The sequence below is a fragment of the Rutidosis leptorrhynchoides genome, chromosome 4 (genome assembly GCF_046630445.1).
Source record: "Rutidosis leptorrhynchoides isolate AG116_Rl617_1_P2 chromosome 4, CSIRO_AGI_Rlap_v1, whole genome shotgun sequence".
Taxonomy (NCBI): domain Eukaryota; kingdom Viridiplantae; phylum Streptophyta; class Magnoliopsida; order Asterales; family Asteraceae; genus Rutidosis; species Rutidosis leptorrhynchoides.
This window is the reverse complement of record NC_092336.1, coordinates 40,842,517-40,863,525: the sequence shown is the minus strand read 5'-3', so window position 1 is coordinate 40,863,525 and position 21,009 is coordinate 40,842,517. Positions and strand designations below refer to the sequence as shown.

Genomic DNA, 21,009 nt, shown 5'->3' with positions numbered 1-21,009 from the left:
TCCACTCTCGTGGTGTGTTGGGCTATTGTAGTTGTTCTCCTACAGGAGGTCCAGCGCTTGACATTTATCAAAGCCACGGTCGTGAAAAACCCGACTCAAAAACTTGACTTTTCAGGTATGTGTTTTTTCTAACCACTACCAAACCGTCCTATGTTCAGATTTGTTTATTGATCGGTTGATTTTTAGATTTGTTTTTGTTCCTTTAATATATATGTTTATCGTTCCCCCCACCCCCCCCCCCCCCCCCCCCCCCCCCCTCCTCTCTAATCAGACAATTGGGTGGACTCGTGAGGTATTTGATATGCTGGGTGTCTTTTAAGTTTTCAGGTATGTTTATATATTTCATCAAACACTAAATTGCCCTTTGTTCAGGAAGTTTGTCTCATGTGTGGATCTGGATGTTTTTTCTTTAGATCAGATTTGATGGTGGTTGAAAGTTGTGGACGGTGACAGTCGTAGCTGGCCGTGAAATCGGCGGTGGTAGGTGGCAGTGCATGGTGGTGTAAAGTGGCTGATGGTGGCGGTTGCAGGTGGTTGGTGGACATGGAATACTGGTGTAGATGGAAAAGAGACCCAAAAAGTAATAAGTTCATGGTTTTTTTTTTTTTTTGAATATATGTAAAAAGACGAATATTAACTGGTGGTCGTTGTATAAAATCAGAAGATTAAATAAATTATCTAAAAAAAAAAAAAAAAAAACTACTGTAGCTACAGTGCGTTACAGTAGCTACAGTGGTTTTTGGGGTATGTGGCGAGTTATGATTGGAGGGTGTTGTCCATATTTAGTATATACTATAGTATAATTATAATGGATAACTTCAAAATGGATCACAATAACTTGAATGGATTATTAAGCTTGGGCTAATCACCAACACAGATATTCATGACTTCGGCTATAACAATTTACCCATAAAAAATTGCAGATATACCCACGCAAATGGCAAAGGGTATTTGCGAGTTTCCGACTTGCGTGTCTTCTAATCGTTTGTGGGTTGTCATTCCTCACTCCAGGACAAAAATCGCAAATCACAAGCTCCTGTTTTGAGAGTTGTGAATTGTGTTTTGCGCATTATACAACTAAAACAAATAACCATTTTATTAAAGGAAACCATTTATACAATACACATACCTTAAATAAGAGGTACTTTAGACACGCTATACTTTCATCTGCAAACCACGATCTTATAATGAAACAATGTCGTGAGTCTCATCCCAAATGGTAGGTGGCGGTTAGGATCTGACTCTATGGTGTCCTGCGTTACATTTGCCATTATAAATCTCATATCGATTTTGATGCTATTTTTAATCCAATATAGGATCGTCGCTTATTAGCATCATGTATTTTGTTTTGGGTTGCCCTGACATACCGACATCCAAGGGTCTGCATGTGCGTTTTCACGAATAACCATGTATTGGACCCTCACTTCCTCTTTTAGATGTTATGCCTCAATCTTCCCCTTCGCATTGCATGTACCCACATGTTGCAGCTTACACACGGTTTCTGGTAATGTGTCCATTAAACACCCGTTAACATTGTATTGACATTCCTGATTGAAGTTGTTTTGAGTAGAATTGTTCTCCTTCTCCTAAGAGTTATTCCTCACTCATAGTAAATAAGAGTTATTCCTCATTCATTCTGCAAAAGAAAGTGAGGGAAAACGACTAGAAAAGTGGTCAACCGGACCTCCAGCGAGGTGTCGGAGGCCAGCAGTGGTTGAGCCTAAAATTATGCTTATAAACGATGGGAGGGAAAATGACGAGAGAGACAAGGCTTAAAATTTGAATATCTAGTAAATAGGGAATCAGGCCGGGTATGGGCAGGGTAAGGGTAATCCCGAACCTGATTAGAAAACCCGTCCCATACTCGACGGGTCCTCATTTACAAACTAACTAGCGGATAAACGTGTAATCTCACGGGTTTTCGGGTCCCCGTTTACTTTCTAATACATGTATATTATCAAGCTTACATACCTTATTATCAATAAATTTCCTTATATTATATAAAAAAAATATGTCAGTATATTATATTTTATTGAAATTTAAACGGGTTGGTTATACGTTTTCGAGTCTTTTTTCGGGTATACAGGGCGGATAATCGGGTTTATATCTAAAACCATCCTCATACCCGAACCCGCACAAAAATTTAAAAACCATCCTCATACCGACCTTAGACCCGTATACCCAACCCGAGCATGACTCAACAAATATTGGGTCCCGGATTTCCCCATCGTGCCACTCATACCCGTAAACAATGTAAAATTGTTTGCTTTGCTTTGTTTTGTTTTGTCAATAAATTAGAGTATTGGGCTATAATTGTAATTAAATAAAAGCGGAGGGTAGGGGAAAGTTAATGCCCGTAGAGCAATTAATTACCTTCCAGTATCTTTGGTTTTTTATCACTTAAACGGAGAAGTCTATTGTCACTCAAAATCAAAATTAGGGTTTTGTAAAATCCGGTCAATGGACGGCGATTTGAATGCTGTTAACTGTAATGGTGGAGCGGGAGCGGTTGCGATTCCTGATATGGATGAATCTACACCTCTGTGAGTTCTCTCTGTCTATTGTTATATCTAATAATATAGTAATATTTCTCTTATGTTAAAATTTAGAAGGTTTTTTTTTGGATAGCGAGTATTCCATTCTTATACTAATGTAAGCAGACCATCAAGATTACTCCGGGCTGTTTCCAACCCTTCTCTTACCAGTTACCACCACAAAATCCGACCTGGGCATGATTCAAACCTAGGATTCAAATCTAAGACCTTTTGCAAGTAATTTAGGTGCACAATCTATAATCTTATGTACATTATATCTCTAGAGTTTTCGTTAAGAATTGGTTTTCTGCAAAAAATCAAGTGGTATTTTCAGGTGGTTGGTTGTATTTATTTCTAGAGAGTAGTTGGTTATTTTCAGGCGTGGGTTTGTGCGCGTTACAAGTCGTCTAATGCTTATGATATCCTTTTGCTTGCACCAATTAAATTTACACAGTTATTCTATCATATGGAGTTAATTTCGGAGTATATGTTTGTGTTATTTTAACCAAATGATTCAGAATAATTTCACGATTTTAGTATGCTAACAAATCAATTGGCTTCCTATTCTAATTTTGTTGTTTGTTTTATCATTCTTGTCAGCATCGAGAATGCTTGTGCCAATCTCGAGAATGCTTCTGCCAAGCTCGAGAATGCTCGTGCCAAGCTCGAGAATGCTTGCGCCAAGCTCGAGAATGGGCTCGAGAATGCTTGTGCCAAGCTCGAGAATGCTTGTGTCAAACTTGAGAATGCTTGTGACGGGATCGAGAATGCTTATGGCGGGGTCGAAAATGCTGATGCCAGGGTCGAAAATGTTAATGTGAGGAGTAAGAATTGTAATGCCAGGGTTGACAATCATCTCGAACTCTTTTATCATGCCTTGCTTTTTCTCACACAGTATGCTATGTTGCTGAGCGTTATTCAATCGAGGTATGAAGGTAAGACTGAAATTGTGTTTGAAGCGCATGCATTCTCGGTGATCTCCTTTGTGTGCAGCTTTATGGTATTTGGATCGACACTCGTGCTTCTGTTTGTTGATCACTACGTGACAATATTTACTATCAAATCATTGGCCCTTTACCGCATCCTTATTCACGTTTGACTTCTCTTCATACATCGCACACGTCTGTCTTGACATCATATTAATCAAAGATGGTGAACTTGGTGAAATTGCTGAACTTTTCCATTGGTGAACTCTTTTGCAACATTTTGGTGCTACTGGTCTTGTGTATAATGTTTTCTAGTTTCTATTATATCATTTCTGTATGAAGCTTGTTACAAGCCTTCCAAAATTATTGAATATATGTTGTCGTTTGTTAATCATATGATGAATTTTGTATGATGCATTATACGTATCTTAGGTTAATTAACAGACCTATATGGACAATGCGTAGTACGGAGTAACATATACAATTTTTGCACAACTTCGATGTTGGACCCTTGTCATTCAAACTAATATCATCTTTCCTTTATGTATACGTAGTGAAGTGAAGGGAACTAGGGAAGTGATAGTGAATTGGTTAGTTAGTATTGAAGTACCTTCAGTTTGATGAATAGTTGTTTCTAGTTCATATCTCACTAGCATTATATATTTGTTACTTAGAAAAAGGATCTAAAACTGTCATGTTATAACTGGTTAAGGCACGTGTATATAGTAAAAGCACCCCCCTCCCTCCTCCTCCTCCTCTTCCTAGTGATTCACACTCCCTAGACACGTTAATGAAACTGCTGGAAACTAGTAATTCGACTTCTATATAGAACAGTTGTAAAACATATAGCTTCTTTGACTACTGAAATCAAAAGGTGTTCCTGTTAGATTAAACTCTGTTAAACGTTTCAGTTTGTATAACTCAGGATCAATGTAGATGATCTGCAAACCATAATTTGAATTTAGCTTAGGTATACAGTCAGAATAAAATGAGGAACGAAGTAACTTTGAGTCATAATTTGTGAATTTTTGTTGTAATGTATAAATAAATTGTGAATCAATTTACTTTATAGAAGTCACTAGATTAGATACATTACCTGTGCACTATAGGAGATTTTGTTGACGATGTATGAACGCGTAGGTGTTAAGTGAAGCATTGTTTGATTTCTTTCGTTGCACGAGTGGTTTCAAAACCAGGAAACCCACCCACAATGTGATGACTGTTGACTATGGATACGACGTAGTTAAGGACTGGTTGAGCTGCATAAGGACGTGCGACAATCATCGGCACCAGAAATGGATTTGAATAAGAACAAGTAGAAGAAGACAGGTAAAGTTATATCATCCATTTGGTTGGTGATGCATTATGAATGCATTTGAGAGTTCATCATGTTCACGAGTATTCGAATTTGATTTTAGACAATGGTATTAGTAACGTATTTTTTAGCGAAAAAAACATAATACTTATCACTAATTGGGATTACTTCATCCAAAAGATGAAACTTTAAATCTAGCCCACAATCCTTTCTTGTATTAGGAGGTAGTAAGCAAGACTTCACATGCTAAGATCTTTCTTCTTTTAAGAAATTTATAGTTACAAAGTCTTATTGCAGACCTTCGTCCGTCTTCACAGGTGGTTGTTGAAACCGACTCCTCCGCTTAGCGTTTAAGATGAAGCCCTAAAAATCAAGGATACAAAAAAAAAAAAAACTTCCGAGCACAACCTAAAACGAAACAACTAAACAAGAGCTCACAATGAAACACGAGAACAAGACACCAAATAAACAAGCAAAAGAACACCCTAACCAAATAAAAAAGCAAAACCAAAGAGGGTTCTCAATCATGACGTCAACAAAAGATTAAGGACCCTCTCTTTGTATCAACCACCGTACAAACCAAAGAACGAGAACCTGAAAGAAGCAACTTGCCTGCTGTCGCATTTAAATAAAGAAATATTATATCATAATGTGTTGGGATGCATTTATAGTCCCTTTGACATTAAAACACCTTTGGAGTCTCCATTTTGATTTGTTCACAGAGATAGATTACGATGGCAAAAAGAACCTAGATTACGATGGCAAAAAGAACCTCTTTTTAGCGTGTGAGATCGCGATCCACAGTCGGAATCAAACAAAAGGTCCGAACGTCCGAGGACTTGCAAGCAATTTCTTTCAAGGTGATAGTCTATCACTGATAGATGGGTACACCATTAATTTTCATCCGTAGAACACTAAACATGTTTTATGATATTGTCTAGTACAATACTTTAAAATTATATTTAGGGTAACCGAATAAAAGTTAGTGGGGTACGATCCGAACGTTGTCCTAACCATTGTGTTCGATGTCAATGTCTATCTGACTTTGGTTCGTAAGTATCTGTTTGTATGTAAATTTTAATACCCGGGAGTAAATGAACACCCAAACTGTATCGAAACTCATCAAATAGACTTGTCCGAAGTTCTTTGGTGAAGATGTCTGCATACTGATAGCGAGATGGTACGTGAAGAACACGAACTGGGCCTTTTGTCACAAGATCCCGAACAAAGTGATTGTCAATCTCAATGTTTTTGGTCCGTCGATGTTGGATTATATTGAATCAGAGATTGACACTAATGACGTTGTCACAGTAGACAAGGGTAGCCGAAAATAGTGGGCAGTAGAGCTCTCAGAGAAGGTTACGAATACAACAAGTATTAGCAACGGCGTTGACAACACCAAGATATTCGGCCTCTGCACTGGACATTGAGGTTGTACCGAGAAATACGCAGCATCTAGCGCAATAATATTGTTCATAATATTAATATGACCGTTTGTTTGACTTTGAAAGTTAGCTTTTGACTGACAAGGTTATAAATTACGCTGTATTTTAAACCTGATCAATCGCCGAAAAGATCACGCGGTGATGTTCTTATATATTTATTTCTTTGATATTTTTTATTTGATTAGGGTTTCTTTGTTGTTGTGGTATCTTTGTTGCAAATAGAGCCTATTACTGCGAATTAGGGTAAAACGAACTTTAGGGTAAAACGAACTTTTATTTAATGTAAGTATTTAGGTTTAAGATTGTACTTTATATTTTCTCTAATCGTTTTGGTCTGATTTTTGTTTTTGAACTCTTCATGTTGGTATGATCATGATATATATTTCAAGTCAAATAACCTTGTTTATGTTTTCTATTCTCAGAATGTTTATGTATCTTCAATCTATGCAGACACCATATAATCAAAGTTTGTTTATTTTTTATTCCTGTGATACTTAAAGTCTCTGTATCTTTGATTTCTTGAATTACAACTCATTATAATGTTGCTTGATGATATTTGGCTAATCTTCTTTCCTTACATTTTTCTTATTATAATGTTGCTTGATGATATATGATCATTCTTCTAATTGTGCTATTTTGTTAAGGTCATAGTTACAACCGCAAGGCCTGCTAAATAATCATCTGCAATGCTCATATTTTTGTTATAAACATGCATTACAGCCTTACAGGTCCCTTTTCTATTATTTACCTATTAATCTTGCTATTAAACCTTATATTTGGCTGATATTTTCATTGACATATATGTTGAAATATCTTCTCGGTCTTGAGGTAACTTAAGCACTTGAAGTATGATTCTTATATACAATTGGGAAAACTAATTAATCAAAAAACACATTAATTGCAATAGTGATTTTGGTACTGATTGTTGTACAATGCGATTGTTGTACATTCAGTTGTACGTGACTAATAAAGATAGGAATAGATAGCTTAGTTAAAGCATCTTAGAAAGTGGTTTGACCACATACCTAGAATAGAGTTTCTTCTTTGTATATATATATATATACATGTATCAATAAATAAATGAAGATATCAGTTTTACATAAATCATTTCACAAATACTCAGATAGGGCACCACTTAACCAAGTTGGTGTTGGTGGAGTGGATGAGGGCCTGTTAGAAATAGGAGGTTATGTATATTATTTGTGAAAGAGAGGATTGATGATTTAGAAGTTTGATTGTTCTTGAAAGCTTTGTTTATTACTTAATTTGCTTTGCTTTGCTTGATTACAAATGAGAGGTGAATCCATCTATTTATACTACACCATGGACTAGTCTAGAATACTTCATCATCTAATATCTAGATATTTCCTAAGTATTCTCATGATAATTCTAGACTTAGATATTTTACAAGATTATTCTACACACATTCTACACACTTTCACTACTACATTTTACATGAACATTCTAGATAATGGACTATAATCTTGATAATATACTTGTATACTTGCAAGGCCAAATCCAAACATATGGCCCAAAATCAAGTTTAGTTTCCAACAGCCCCCCTTAAACTTGATTTTGTCACTCCGAGCATATTCCGTAATCTCTGAAATGTCTCGTGTTTTAGGGGCTTTGTGAAAATATCAGCAACTTGGTCAAGTGACTTCGCGTACTTTATCTGCACCTCTTTATTTGTAACACACTCCCTGATAAAATGGTATTTCGTATCGATGTGCTTGCTTCGATCATGGAAGACTGGATTCTTTGCTAGAGCAATCGCAGACTTGTTATCCACATATATCTCCGTAGCTTCCTTTTGGAAAAACTTAAGCTCATTTAGTAACTTCCTGATCCATATTGCATGACAGGTGCACGATGTTGCTGCAACAAACTCAGCTTCGCACGTTGACAGAGTCACAATGGGTTGCTTCTTCGAGCTCCATGTGAACGCCGTGTCTCCCATATAGAACACAAAACCACTCGTACTCTTACGATCATCTATGTCTCTAGCCCAATCACTATCACTGTATCCAACTAGCTTGAAGTGCTCAGAAGGCGAATAAAACAGGCCATAGTCAATCGTACCTTTGATGTAGCGAAGTATCCTCTTGGCCGCCTTCAAGTGATTTATTGTAGGTGCTTCCATATATCGACTTACTAGTCCAACTCCGTAGAGAATATCTGGCCTCGTGCAGGTTAGGTACCTCAGACTTCCAACCAAACTCTTGTATTGTGTTGGGTCCACCAAGTATCCTTCATCATCTTTTGACAATTTGAGATTGCAATCCACCGGTGTGTTCATTGACTTGCAGTCATTCATCTTAAACTTCTTGAGCACCTCATTCGCATAACCTTCTTGGGATATGAATATTCCTTCTTTCTTTTGTTTTACCTCGATCCCAAGATAGTAAGCCATAAGTCCAATTTCGGTCATCTCGAACTCCCGAACCATTGCTTTCTTGAACTCCTCAAACATTTTGGGATTACTACCGGTGAATATCAAGTCATCCACGTATAGGCACACAATCATAACATCTCCATCATTGCTAACTTTGGTGTAGAGGGCATGCTCATGGGGGCATTTCGTAAAGTCATTCTGCTGGAAATACTTGTCTATCCTGCTATTCCATGCCCGAGGCGCTTGCTTCAACCCATATAAGGCCCTTTTCAATTTCAGCACCTTATTCTCTTGGCCTTTCACGATGTATCCCAAAGGTTGTTCTATATAGACTTCTTCTTCTAAGTGGCCATTAAGGAACGCGTATTTGACATCCATTTGATAAATCTTCCAATTATGCTGAGCCGCAAGTGAGATTATTAATCTTATAGTTTCTAGACGAGCGACGGGAGCAAATACTTCTTCGTAGTCTATGCCAGCTCGTTGACTATATCCCTTCGCCACCAACCTTGCCTTGTATCTTTCAACTTCACCTTTGGAATTCTTCTTGGCCTTGTACACCCACTTTACACCAATAGCCTTATGCCCTTTTGGTAGTGTAGCAAGATCCCACGTATCATTCTTCTTGATTGCTTGAATCTCCTCGTCCATGGCACGTTTCCACTTTTGGCTTTTTGCTGCGTCTTCGTAACTTATTGGCTCACAATCGGCAAGAAGGCAGAACAATGATAGATCCTCCATAGGCTGGGTTACCTCGTACAACTCCCTAATGCTCCTTGTGTGATGTTGTAGCCTACTTAATTCTCCTCCTGATGTTGGTGTCACTTCATTAGGTGTAGTGGTTGGAGTATGTGGAGAGTGCGGAGATGGTGTAGTAGAAGGTTCTTGAACTTCTAGATATTCTTCGTTCTTTGCAGTACTCTCGAATGGATAAGGGAGAAAGTCGTAGTTCTCCTCTTCGGGAACATTCCAATCCCATGTTGCTTCTTCATCGAACACCACGTCTCGACTCGAGATTACTTTACCATTCTTGGGATTGTATAGCTTGTAACCCTTCGAACTTGAGTCATAACCCACGAATATGAGTTTCTCGCTTTTATCATCGAGCTTCGTCCTTTTCTGATCTGGCACATGAGCATATGCCACACTTCCGAACACTCGAAGGTGTGAGATGCCGGGCTTCCTTCCACTCCAAGCTTCAATGGGCGTTTTGTTCTTGACACTTCTAGTGGGCGAGCGATTTGATAGATAGATCGCACAGTCCACTGCCTCAGCCCAAAACTCCTTAGGCATCCTTTTGCTCTTTAACATACTCCGGGCCATATCAAGAATGGTCCTATTTTTTCTTTCCGCAACACCATTTTGTTGAGGTGAATACGGAAGAGTTAGAGGACGTCGTAACCCGTTGTTGTCGCAAAATTTCTTGAATTCCTTGGATGTGAACTCTCCTCCACGATCGGATCTCAACGCCTTTATGGTGAGACCACTTTGATTCTCCACAAATGCTTTAAACTTCTTGAACATTCCAAAAGCTTCCGACTTCTCTTTTAGAAAATAGACCCATGTCTTTCGACTAAAATCATCAATGAATAGAAGAAAATATCTATTTTTACCAAAAGACGGTGGGCTGATGGGTCCACACACATCCGTGTGAATAAGTTCTAGAGGTTTCTTCGCTCTACTAGAAGCTTCTGTTGGAAAACTGTTTCGAAAGTGCTTTCCTAGAAGGCATCCCTCACATATTTGATCCGGATGATTAATTGGAGGCAAACCCTTCACCATTCCTTTACTTGATAATAATTTTAAGCCTCCAAAATTTAAGTGTCCGTATCTCATGTGCCAAAGCCAAGATTTATCTTTGAAACATGCTTTTAAACATCTTGGAATGTCATTTTGAATATTTAGCATGAACATCCTATTCGTTGACATTGGCACCTTAGCAATCAAACCTCCTTTTTGGTCTCTTAAAGAAAGGGTACGATTTATCATGTGAATATCATAGCCTTTCTCCAAGAGTTGTCCAATACTCAGTATATTCGTCTTCATATTGGGCACATAATACACGTTAGAGATAAATTGATGCCTTCCATTTTTCAAGCGGATGAGAATCTTACCTTTGCCTTTAACCGGGACTTTAGAGGAATCTCCGAAGGTGATATTTCCACTAATTACCTCGTCTAACTCCACAAACATGTTTTTGTCACCGCACATATGGTTGCTTGCACCCGTGTCGAGATACCACAAATTTGATTCTCCGTTATCTTCACCTTTGCATGCTAGTAACAAAGTGTTTTCCACGGCTTCAGTATCTTCTTGTGCAAAATTTGCTCTTTCTTGCACGTAATTGTTTGACTTCTCGCATTCCGAAGCATAGTGGTCAAATTTATGACAATTATAGCATTTGGTTTGAGAATTGTCATACCTTGGCCTTCTACTTGTGTAGCCTCTCCCGCGACCTCTTGTCGGGTGAAAATCTTGACTTCTTTCTTCATTTTTGTAAGAACTATAACCTCCACGTTTGATATATCCTTGCCCTCGTCCTCGGCCACGTACTTGACCACGACCTCGTTGACTCGTTTGATGAGTCTTTTCACTGTTCTCTTCCTTGAAAGAGAGTTTTGCTTGTAAAGCTTGCTCCAAAGGCTCTTTACTTTTCTTATTAAACCTCTCTTCATGGGCTTGTAGTGAACCCATGAGTTCATCGATAGTCATTGATTCTAGATCTTTAGATTCTTCGATGGCTACGACTATATAGTCGAATTTTGAATCTAATGATCTAAGAATCTTCTCAATGACTCTTACATCACTTAGAGTTTCACCATTCCTCTTTAATTGATTGACAATCGCCAAGACTCTTGTAAAATAATCGGAAATTGACTCTGAGTCTTTCTTATTTAAGGATTCGAACTCACCTCGTAGTGTTTGTAGTCGAACCTTTTTCACCTTTTCAACTCCCTTGTGAGAATTCTCCAAGATCTCCCATGCTTTCTTGGCGGTGGTTGCACTTGCAATTTTCTCAAAAGCTCCATCATCTACACTTTTTTGGATGATGGAAAGAGCCTTTTGATCGTTCGTCTTCATTAATTTTTTCTCCTTGCCGAGAGGACCTTTTTCTGCAGGTTCCTCATAGCCTTCCTCCACAATCTCCCATAAGTCTTGTCCACCTAGGAAGGTCTTCATTTGGATGCTCCATCGATCATAATTATCCTTTGTGAGGCGAGGAAATGTGATGACATTGTTGGCCATCATCTTGTCGAACCAAGCTCTTGATACCAATTTGTTAGAAATAGGAGGTTATGTATATTATTTGTGGAAGAGAGGATTGATGATTTAGAAGTTTGATTGTTTTTGAAAGCTTTGTTTATTACTTAATTTGCTTTGCTTTGCTTGATTACAAATGAGAGGTGAATCCATCTATTTATACTACACCATGGACTAGTCTAGAATACTTCATCATCTAATATCTAGATATTTCCTAAGTATTCTCATGATAATTCTAGACTTAGATATTTTACAAGATTATTCTACACACATTCTACACACTTTCACTACTACATTTTACATGAACATTCTAGATAATGGACTATAATCTTGATAATATACTTGTATACTTGCAAGCCCAAATCCAAACATATGGCCCAAAATCAAGTTTAGTTTCCAACAGGGCCTACCCCTTTAACAAGGGGATCATGGGTTCAAATCCATGCAAGCAATTAAAAACTCCATCTTGGCCACGGAGGTTCACCCGCGATGACTCCGGGCTGCCCGCAAAGCGGGTAGTCGCCCTGGGATATAGTCGACTCGCATAGCGAGGAGGAAACCCAGGCTAATCAAAAAAAAAAAAAAAAAAAAAGATAGGGCACCTTATAATGCTCATTTCCTGTACAAAACATGCATGACAGGTCCTTTTCTATTATTATTTTCTTATTAATAACATTGTTTTTTGGCTGATATTATCCTTGGTATGTATTGAAATATTTATTCTCTTTCACAGATTGTGCAACTTTTCTCTGGATATTTGGCCACTCATAAGAAGTATCTGATTTTGACAATTGGCAAAGCTAAAATTCAGCAATTTCAGAGATATTTTGTTGAGTTTGGTATCGCGACTATTAATCTATCCTTACATGTTATTAATTATAATATTGCTTGCTGCTATTTGTTAATTCTTCTAATTGTGCTATTTTATTTAATATAAAATATAATATTTACAACCGCAAGGTCTGCTAAATTATCAGTTGTCATCAGCTGCAATTGACTACTTTGACCACAGGTCCCTTTTTTCTTGTTCTAAACATGCATCACAGGTCCTTTTTTTTTCTTTCTTATTTACTTATTAATCTTGCTATTAAGCCTTATATTTGGCTGATGTAAGCAGTTAGTTCAATTGGAAGGTTATAATTTTTTATATTATTCATTGGTTAGCTTCTATCTGTGCATGTCTCATTCTTTTTGGCATTTATAAGTTTAGATGGGTTTGGTTACTTTTAAATGCTGAGGTTGATTTACACTCAAATACAGAGATAGTTGCTGAAACAGTAACTCATCTGGATGTATAACTCTGATTAAAACAAGCATTTGAAGCATTCTACCTACCATGTGGTTCTTTTTATCTTTGTGGTGGTGGTTAGTTTTATACAAGTGTTGGGATGAAATGTCAATTTTTACTAGGAAATGATAGTTTCGGTTAATATATAAAAGCTGATATTAAAATGCCAACTATACGAATGCACTCGACTTCTTGTATTACGACTAATTATAATGTTTCTTGATGATATTTGATCATTCTTCTTTCGTTAATACTAATGTTACTTCATGATATTTGATCATTCTTCTAATTGTGCTATTTTGTTTTAAAACTCATATGTACAACTGCCAGGCCCGCTAAATTATCATTTGTCATCCATTGTAATTGACTCCATTGGCACGGGGTAAAGGATCCTATTTTAAACACGCATCACAGTTCTCTTTTCTATTCTTTACTTATTAATTTCACTGTTAATTATCTCGGTCTATTATTGTCAGTTAAAAACAAGTGTTTAAAGCATTACCTACCATGTAGATTTGTGTATGTGTTTGGTGTCGGTTAATTCTATAGTAATTTCGTGATGAAATGTCAATGCTGTACTAAGATATAATAACTTCAGATAACATATACAGGCAGATATTATATGACTATAAAACTTGTTCTTTGATCACATGTTGATTACCTAGCTGCATAATCTCTACGTAGTAGCAACTAACTGTTTCTCCTTATCATGGTTCTAGTTTCGTAGCTATATGAACTCATCCTATATATATGCGGTTTCACATTCTTTATAAAGCCATCTAATTAGTTGTTTACAAACTAAATTTATCTATGATAGTATTTGACTATTTTCGATAACCCTATTCAATATTTTTAAATGGCATTCTGCTACGTTTTTAGCATCTCATGAATAGCCATCACATGAAATTTTGTTTTTCAACTAATGTGTATACACCTTGATCAAGCGTTTTTTCGTCAACCGGTTTGGGAACGGTTCCCGGTTATACACTTGAGTGCAAAATAGTGTTGGTTGAATGTTTTGGGGGTCGGTTGTTCGCTCTGCGGTCCAGATACCGTGAATAACCCAGATAGAGGTGCGAATCTCAAAGGGGTGGCATGCTACAATGTACTCGACTCGAATATGGACCGAGTGTCTTAAGTTAACGAGTCAGCTAGTGAGAGAATACTTAGAGAGAGAAAGTATCGGCTCTCATTTATGGTATTGATGTGACTTTTCATCTGGATTTATTGGGAATGACAGTAACACATTTATAGGTAAGCACCTAGGGTTTGTGCTTTCATGGGTCTGACCATGCTGACGTGTCATTCTATTCTGGATTGACCAACATTGGGAGTTGGGCTCAAGCCTTTTAATGCTGATTTTTCGGGCTTACGTGGCAATGTTAGTGACGTGTGCGCACTGCTATTGGCATGGCCTATGTGACATCACCAATATGTACGGAGCTTACGTGTATTGCTGACATCGGCTGCTCCTATGTGATGTCATTGCCTTGTACTCAACTACCAACGCTACTCGTGCTCGGCCTGTGCTGAGCTTCGCATACAAGGGTACCTCTTTCGGTTGCCACTATACATTTTAAGCCATATGCTTCTGATTTCCCCGTCTTGATTAGCCAACATTTCTTTTGCCGCTGCAATCTCGGACCTTATCCTATGAAGCTCATCCTCCAACGTCTCTACCCGTATATTCCACGGGTTGCCCTACATTTCATGGGTTTATTAACCACTGCAAAGTTGATTAAAAAGTAAATAAAGATGCACATTAATGGGTATTAACGGATCTTTACAAGTTTCTCAAAATATTATTATAGAGAAGTTTTATGATTTTAAGAAACTGTGAGAAACAATACCCGTTTGACCCGTAAAAAAAATCTAAAACTTCCGACCCATGACCTGTTTCAATCTAAACCCCTTCGGGTCTCAACCCAACCCTATCCATCTTACTTGTTTTGGAAGGCAGCTTATTTGTTTACGTTTCCGTTATTTTTTATGGCTATTTAATAGCTTTGGTTGATTATCCATAAAGTTAAGCAATAAGCATTATGCAATACAAATCGTGTTACTGAAAACACTCTAAAGGCATTATGCTTATACAATTTGTGTTATTTATGCTTTAAGTTGAGTCACAGAAGACTACTCTACATTTTACTTGGTGTTTATCTTTAAGTAGGAGATCCATAGCCTCCTGTATATGTAGGTTAGTTGATGTATTGAATTAAGAAAAGTTTCACAGACACCAATGTTGGTTTGGAACAGATTGTCGTGGTAACATCTACTTATTAATTGATTGACATTTTTGGTAAAATTTTACTTAAAAGTTCATGCATATGCAGGTTCGTGTAGCACTAGATAGATTCTCTGTGTGTTTAATCAGTATGTTTGGACAGTTGACTGACACAATGCAAATATGTCTTTACCAAAGTGTAATGTTTGTGTTTATTAAGACTAATAATTAATACTAGTTTCTTTAAGCCTTATGTTAGATATATATTTAGTTAACTTTAGGGTAACGAAAATGGAGGCCAAAGGAGTTGTCCAGTATTTTTTCTAGAAATCCTTGATCAAGTGATCAAGAGTGTTACGAATTCAGTTTACAATCATTCATGCTGATACCATCAAAGTATAATTTCTTTTTCTTGATGATTTTAAGTGTTTTGTTATCAATTGTAATCGTGTTTGTTTATTTATTTATTTATTTCATGTACTTGGATTTCAGGTTAGTCATTTATCTTATTGTAATCGTTTCGAGATCCATATCTTTCAATAAGATAATCTCTGATGATATCAATAAAATGCCTAACTTGTAATTTAAGTATACAATATAAATAGACAAACAAACACGATAACAAAACACTTAAAATCAACAAAAGAAGAAGTTAACTTTTATGGTATCAGCATAAATTATTGTAAACTGAATTCGTAACACAATCATTTGATCAAGGGTTTCTGGAACAAATACTAAACAACTATCTTGGCCTACATATTTGATACCTTAAAGTTAATTAAAAAAAAAAAAATATCTAACATAAGGCTCACAAAAAATAGTATTAATTATAATCTTAATAAATAAATTATAGTAATTACATTTTGATAATGACAGATTTGCATCGTAAGAGTCAAGTATCTAAACATACTTATTAAACACACCGAGAATCTATTTAGTGCTCCACGAATCTGCATATACATGAACATTTAAAGTAAAATTCTACAAAAAATGTCAAATCAATTAATAAAGGGATGTCACCATGACAATCTGCTCCAAACCAACATTGGTGTCCGTGAAGCTTTTTTTTATTCGATACACCAACTCTTCTACATGTATAGGAGGATCTGGATCTTGTATCTGAAGAGAAACACCAAGTAAAATGTCGAGTAGTCTGTATCTTTTTCTGTGACTCAGCTTAAAACATCAATTATCAATTACACAAATTATATAAGCATGCCTTTGGAGTATTTGCAGTAACATGATTTGTATAGCAGAATGCTTATTGCTTAACTTTACTGATAATCAACCAAATCTATTAAAGTTAGCCATACAAAATAACGGAAACAAATAAGATGCCTTTCTAAACAAGTAGGGTCGAGACCCGAACGAATTGGGTTAAAACGGGTCATGGGTCGGAAGGGTCAGATTTTTTTACGAGTCAAACATGTATTGTTTCTCACAGTTTCTTAAACTCGTAAAACCTCTCAATAATAATTTTTTGAGAATCTTGCAAGATTAGTTAAGACCCGGACCTGTTACCTTTATATATATATTCTAAAATAATATTCATCTTTATTTACTTTTTAATCAACTTTTCAGTGGTTAATAAAGTCATGAAATGCAGGGTAACCCGTGGAATATACGGGCGGAGAAAGTTGGAGGATGAGCTTCATAGGATAAGGCCCGAGATTGCAGTGACAAAAGAGGCGTTGGCTAATCAAGACGGGGAAATCACGAGCTTATGGCTTAAAGTGTACAGTAGCAATCAAAAGTGGTGCCCTTGTGGCGGAGCTCAGCACAGGCCGAGCACGAGTAGCGTTGGTAGTTTTCGAAGAAGAGTCGTGGAACTAAGTTAATAAAATTTTGTTGATTTCACCCTCTATCAAATACGTGAATAGTGTATCTCTTTTCAGTTGGGTCAAATACCTGCAAAAGAAAACCCGATTAATAACTTACTCCAAGCATAAGGCTCTCGGGTGGCGTATAGATGACGTCGCCATTAAGAACGTTAGTAAGAACCGGCAACAGTTCGTGAACGGGTCTGATAATGCTAAAAACAAACATATATTTCATAGCATTATCCCTCAAGAAAGACAAGCTTTTGGTTGCAATTGTTCTATTTACAAGTAATATTCGTTTAAATAATAAAAGGTGAAGACAAAAGACAGATTCGACGAATTGAAGACACAAACGACCAAAAAGCTAAAAAGTACAAAGTACAATCAAAGTGGTTCAAATTATTGATGAGAAACGTCTAAAAGTTACAAGAGTACGAGCCGCGAAACGCAAAGTACAAGATATTAAATAGTACGAAAGGTCGTTCGAAAATCCGGAACCGGGACCAGAGTCAACTCTCAACGCTCGACGCAACGGACTAAAAATTACAAGTCAACTATACACATGAATATAATATAATATATAATTAATTCTTAAAATTATATATGTATATTATATTATATATTAAAACCGTCGGCAACAAGAAAACAAGCAAATGTGAGTTGTCCCAGGGGGCCATGCGATCGCATGGCCTGGCAGTTATAAACCCATGTGATCGCATGGCAGCAACAGTGAGGTCAGGTCCTATAAAGTTCGCGTGTTTTGGCCGAAATTCACACATCTTTTTCTATCCTCTCTATCTCTCACGATATATATATATATATATATATATATATATATATATATATATATATATATATATATATATATATATATATATTTATAATTTATAATTTTAATTTTAATTTAAGATTAATAATAATAAGGGTATGTTAGCGAATGTTGTAAGTGTGTAAGTCAAAATTCTGTCCGTGTAATGCTACGCTATTATTAATCATTGTAAGTTATGTTCAACCTTTTTATATTAATGTCTCGTAGCTAAGTTATTATTATGCTTATTTAAATCAAAGTAATCATGATGTTGGGCTAAATATTAAAGACGGGGTTATTGGGCTTTGTACCATAATTGGGGTTTAGACAAAAGAACGACACTTGTGGAAATTAGACTATGGGCTATTAATGAGCTTTATATTTGTTTAATTGAATGATAGTTCGTTAATTTAATATAAAGATTTACAATTGGACGTACCTATAAATAATCATATACACTCGATCGGACACGATGGACGGGATATTTATAAGTACTAATAATCGTTCATTTAACCGGACATGGGGATGGATTAATAGTCAATGGACTCATTAAAACAGGGGTGAATTATGTACAAGGACACTTGGAGTAATTGTTAACAAAGTATTAAAACCTTGAGTTACACGCAGTCGATATCCTGGTGTAATTATTAAACAAAGTATTAAGACCTTGTTACAGTTTAAGTCCCCAATTAGTTGGAATATTTAACTTCGGGTATAAGGATAATTTGACGAGGACACTCGTACTTTATATTTATGACTGATGGACTGTTATGGACAAAAACCAGATGGACATATCGAATAATCCAGGACAAAGGACAATTAACCCATGGTAATAAATTAAAATCAACACGTCGAACATCATGATTACGGAAGTTTAAATAAGCATAATTCCTTTATTTTATATCTTATCGCAATTTTATTTACTGTACTTTTAATTATTGCAATTTTATCGTCATTTTAATTATCGCACTTTAAATTATCGTTATTTACTTTACGCTTTAGATTAAGTTATTTTTATTTTTAATATTTTACATTAGGTTTTAACTGCGACTAAAGTTTTAAAATCGACAAACCGGTCATTAAACGGTAAAAACCCCCTTTTATAATAATAATATTACTTATATACATATATTTATATTTATACAAATATAGTTTTAAAAATATAGCGTTAAACTTGGCTAGTTCCCTGTGGACGAACCGGACTTACTAAAAACTACACTACTGTACGATTAGGTACACTGCCTATAAGTGTTGTAGCAAGGTTTAGGTATATCCACTCTATAAATAAATAAATAACTTGTGTAAAATTGTATCGTATTTAAAAGTATTTCGTAGTAAAATATAAGCTATTTCATATACACCTCGCATAACATCAAGTATTTTTGGCGCCGTTGCCGGGGACTCTTAAACGCCGGAAGCGAAACGCTATATAAAATATATATATATATATATATATATATATATATATATATATATATATATATATATATATATATATATATATATATATATATATATATATATATATATATATATATATATATATATATATATATATATATATATATATATATATTTAGTTTTAATTTCTTTTTGTAAAAATACGTTTTAAATATCAAAAATATAAAAACAAGAAAAAGAAAAATAAATAAATATATATTACCATATATTTTTACGTTTTTTTTAAAGAAAACTAAAAAGTTTGTATTTTCTTTTAGTTACAAAAACTAATAGTATTTTTTTAAAAAAAATTAAGTTTTTATTTATTTTATATAAACTAAAAACAGAAAATATATATATATATAAAAGAATCGGGCCTGGTCTGTAGCAGCCCAAGACTTGGCCTGGTATCCAAAACCATGCGATCACATGGCCCTGCCATATAAAACTCATGCGATCGCATGAAGCTTTCTGACAGGTCTGATCCCAATAATTATTACGCAGTAGGGTTTTAATAATAATTATTATTAATTTATTAACCCTATTTAGGGTTTATTTATTTAATTAGTTTTTATTAATTAGTTTTAGTTTTATTAATTAATTTGTATTTTAAGTTTTAATTAGTTTTAAAAATTAATACTTTTATAAAATAAATAATATAAAAATAATATTTTTATAAAAATTGTATTTTTATAAATTTAAGTTTCTTTTTATATTTATATCTTTTTAATCGTTTATTCATAATTGTATATTTTAATAGTTTATTCGTAATATTTGTATATTTTTCATTCGTACTTAGTTTTAAATATAGTATTTGCCGTAGCCATTTTTATTTCTAGATTTCTAGGCTTTGCCGTAAAATCCCTTAAGTGCTTTTTCTTTAGATTAAGATTTAGGCGCCTTAGAATTTTACGACGTCGCTTATCGCTTTAATATTTTATAAATTTTAGTGCCTTTTTAAGTTATTGCTTTTTTGAATATAGAATTCCTTTTAAGCTTTAATACCTTTAGACGCAAGTTTTAATTTTTAGTTTTTAGACTTTTAAGTTTCGACGCTCTATTTTCGACGCTCTATTTTCGACGCTTATTTTTCGACCTTTTATTTTTCGACCTTTTATTTTTCGACGTTTTTCTCTTTTTCTTTCTTATTTCTCGACGCTCTAGTTTTTAGGACATAGAATTTTCTATTTCTTCTCTAAAATTTCGACGAAAATTTATTTTAAGTGGTTAAATTGATAGACATCCAAAATTTTCTGGTTCGTAGTAATAGTTGGATTTGTTAGTGGCGAGTTGTGGGCTTCCGATTTAAATGGTCCTGGCTACCTGCTGCATCTTTTGGCTATTTGAAACGTGGGAAAAATCAGAAGAGTCTATTAATTTGATAGCTTATATAATTTTTATTTTTATAACTAATAGGATATTCAGTGAATGCACCGAGCAAAACGTTCACCACCTGTAACTCGATCAAGACATCTAGCCAATATTGTCGCCGTTGATTTTTCTTTAGAATCGTCATCTAGTCGACCAAGTACTCCAATTCAAATTTTTGATAA

At 35.4% G+C, this 21,009-nt stretch overlaps 1 protein-coding gene across 1 annotated transcript; it reads left to right on the top strand.

The window, feature by feature from the left end:
- The first annotated feature begins 2,411 nt into the window (after nucleotides 1-2,411).
- LOC139844084 (uncharacterized) lies at nucleotides 2,412-3,887 on the top strand. The gene is made up of 2 exons (XM_071834298.1): nucleotides 2,412-2,543; nucleotides 3,135-3,887. The coding sequence occupies exons 1-2, from the start codon at nucleotides 2,461-2,463 to the stop codon at nucleotides 3,631-3,633; spliced, it is 582 nt and encodes a 193-aa protein (XP_071690399.1). The 5' UTR covers nucleotides 2,412-2,460; the 3' UTR covers nucleotides 3,634-3,887.
- Nucleotides 3,888-21,009: the final 17,122 nt, after the last annotated feature.